General features: G+C 45.7%; 1 protein-coding gene across 1 annotated transcript in view; it reads right to left on the bottom strand.

Annotated features, from left to right (window-relative positions):
- Positions 1-1,053, bottom strand: part of Sf3b1 (splicing factor 3b subunit 1) — a 37,612-nt gene extending 36,559 nt beyond the window's left edge. The window contains exon 1 of the mRNA XM_026788839.1: positions 1,044-1,053. Coding sequence (XP_026644640.1) covers positions 1,044-1,053 — 10 coding nt within the window. The remainder of the gene's footprint in view (positions 1-1,043) is intronic.
- Between the last annotated feature and the right edge of the window lie 1,686 nt (positions 1,054-2,739).

Raw genomic sequence — 2,739 nt, 5'->3', positions numbered from 1 at the left:
AAAAAAAGAAAAAACTGAGCCGACATAGTGATGCATGCCTTTAATTCCAGCACCTGGGGGGAAGAGAAGCAGAAGCAGTTGGAGCTCTAGTGAGTGTGGGGGCAGCAGCCAGGTCTACATAGTGAGTTCCAGGACAGCCAGAGCTATGTAGAGAGCCCTAAACTTAAGGGAAGGAGGGAGGAGAAGAGAGAGGAAGAGAGAAGAAAAAGAAAACAGGGGAGGATAGTTAAGTATAGAATGGTAGAGAATATTTTAAATTTCTTATGTCTGGCACTGTTCTATTCTAGTTAGGAGAACTGGTTAATATGTGAGTGAGTGCTCTTTTCTGAACTATTTAAGGCTTTTCTCCCTTATAATATGCACCTAACACTTTAGTGGGGTGTTAGTTCTTTCTTCTGTGTGTATGTTTTGAGACAGGTAACCCTTGGCTGACCTGGAATTCTCAATGTAGACAGGCTGCTGGCCTCAACTTGGGTGTAATCCTCCTTCCCTTGCCTCAGGAATACTAGGGTTTCAAGCAGAACCACCAGGTTTGTTGTTGCTTTGGTTGGTGAAGGAAAGGGTTACTTTGAGGCAGGGGCTCACTTGTAGCCTTGGCTGTCCTTGAACTCAAGAGTTTGACCTGCCTCTGCCTTTTAAGTGCTAGAATCAAAGATGAGTGTGGCTCTCTCTGATTTAAGCTTTGGAAGGAATCACAACCACCACTTCCATCAGGACTCTGGAAGGAAACAGGCAGCCGAGGCCATCTGAACAGCCTGCGATGGTTCCACATCATCAGTAGAAGACCACCTCAGTCAAGATGACCTGATCACACCTGTAAAAGACTGGCATCCTGACGCTCACACACACAGGAACTCAGAACCTCCTTTAAGAGCTCAGGACCCAAATTATTAACAATCACTAGAAAACTTCCTCCGGGCCCCTTTACTTTTTACAGGTCAAATCCCTTGGACTAACATGTGTGGCTTTTTTTATTTCTGAGACAAAGCCTTTCAATGTTGCCCAGACTGACCTCAAACTCCTGAGAACAATATTAAAGATACGGTCCGCCATGCCGGGTGATGGTGGCGCACGCCTTTAATCCCAGCACTCGGGAGGCAGAGGCAGGCGGATCTCTGTGAGTTCGAGACCAGCCTGGTCTACAGAGGTAGTTCCAGGACAGGCTCCAAAGCTACAGAGAAACCCTGTCTCGAAAAACCAAAAAAAAAAAAAAAAAGAAACGGTCCGCCATCCTTAGTGTCCAGCTCCTTTGCCCCTCTACTATCACTTTTCCCAGTTGACTGGTTTCTACTTGGAGGTAATGGTAATAGTTTTCTACATGGGAAGATGTTTTTCAAATGTCTAAATGCAGGATCTGCTCCAATGAAGTACAAGGAAATGGCATTCAACTGAAACCCCAACAAGATAATTTTTTTTTTCTTGGTTTGGAGAGGAATTTGATTCTTGACATACCTATTAGAAGCACATCCTTCCCAGAAATTACAAGACTGATGTTAGCAGTGTTAATGAGTTTGTGAATTATCTGGGTGGCTGACAGTTTTGGCATTGCTTTTTAGACAGGGTTTCTCTGTGTTGCCTGGCTGGTCTGGAACTTGCTTTGTAGACAAGACTGGCCTGGAACTCACAGAGATCCGCCTGCCTCTGCCTCCTTAGTGCTGGGATTAAAGGTGTGCGCCACCACTGCCCGGCATATTTGACAATTTATTCTAAATATACTTTGTGGATATGCCTCAGGTTTGTCTAGCATTCATGAAGCCCTGGATTCAATCCTCAGCACCAGAGAAACAAACAAGAAATGGGAAACATCAGTGCTAGCGAGATGCTCACTGGTTAGGAGCACCCGCTGCTGTAGTAGAGGACCGGGGTTCAGTTCCCAGCTGTAGCAGAGGACCCGGGTTCAGTTCCCAGCACCCACATGACGGCTCACAACCAGTTCCAGGGAATCTGACGCTTTCTTCTGAACTCTGGGCACTACACATACATGTTGTACACACACATGTAGGCAACCACATGTACACAGAAGATAAATAAATCTAAAAACTTTTTAAAAAGATGGGAAACATCTAACTTTCAAGCAAGAGGAGAGCAAACTCTTCCATTACACCTAGACTGTCGCAGCTGCGCAAGGCAGCTCTGTGAGCTCTTCACTGGGCTGCCCTTCCGCACTTTCCTCTTTCCTACGCCTGAAACACTGCTGACTCCAGCTGGCAGCGCACCCTCCTTGATGCCTCCTCTTCATTTTCAAAGACAGGCCCTCAGGTGCTAATTCCACTGGCTTTTTTTTTTTTCTGAGATAGGGATTCCCCATGTAGTTCTGGATGTCCGCTACCATAAGCTGTTCACTGACTTCTTTTGGTCTGATCTACGACAGCTATTTCCTTCCAGATAGAGGCGATTGGTAGGGCAGGAATCTCTCACCTCTGAAAAGGCATCCCAGAGAGAGCTCCTCTGTTCTGCAAACTCTACCATCTCTTTAACCAAGGTCCCAACAGATCAAGTGTACACTTTGGTGGACAGGGTGTTGCATGCCTTTATTAATCCCAGCACTCAAGAGGCAGAGGCAGGAGGATTTCTGTGAGTTCCAGGTCAACCAGAGATACATAGTGTCTCCCGCCACCCCCAAAAAAAGACCCGGATTATCAATTCACACACATTCGAACACCTGATTTTTGACAAAGAAGCGAAAAATATCAAATGGAAAAAAGAAAGCATATTTAATTAATGGTGCTGGCATAACTG

Source organism: Microtus ochrogaster, unplaced genomic scaffold (genome assembly GCF_000317375.1).
Source record: "Microtus ochrogaster isolate Prairie Vole_2 unplaced genomic scaffold, MicOch1.0 UNK8, whole genome shotgun sequence".
In the NCBI taxonomy this organism is placed as follows: domain Eukaryota; kingdom Metazoa; phylum Chordata; class Mammalia; order Rodentia; family Cricetidae; genus Microtus; species Microtus ochrogaster.
Note: the sequence above shows the minus strand (reverse complement) of the source record. Positions and strands in the feature narration are given on the sequence as shown.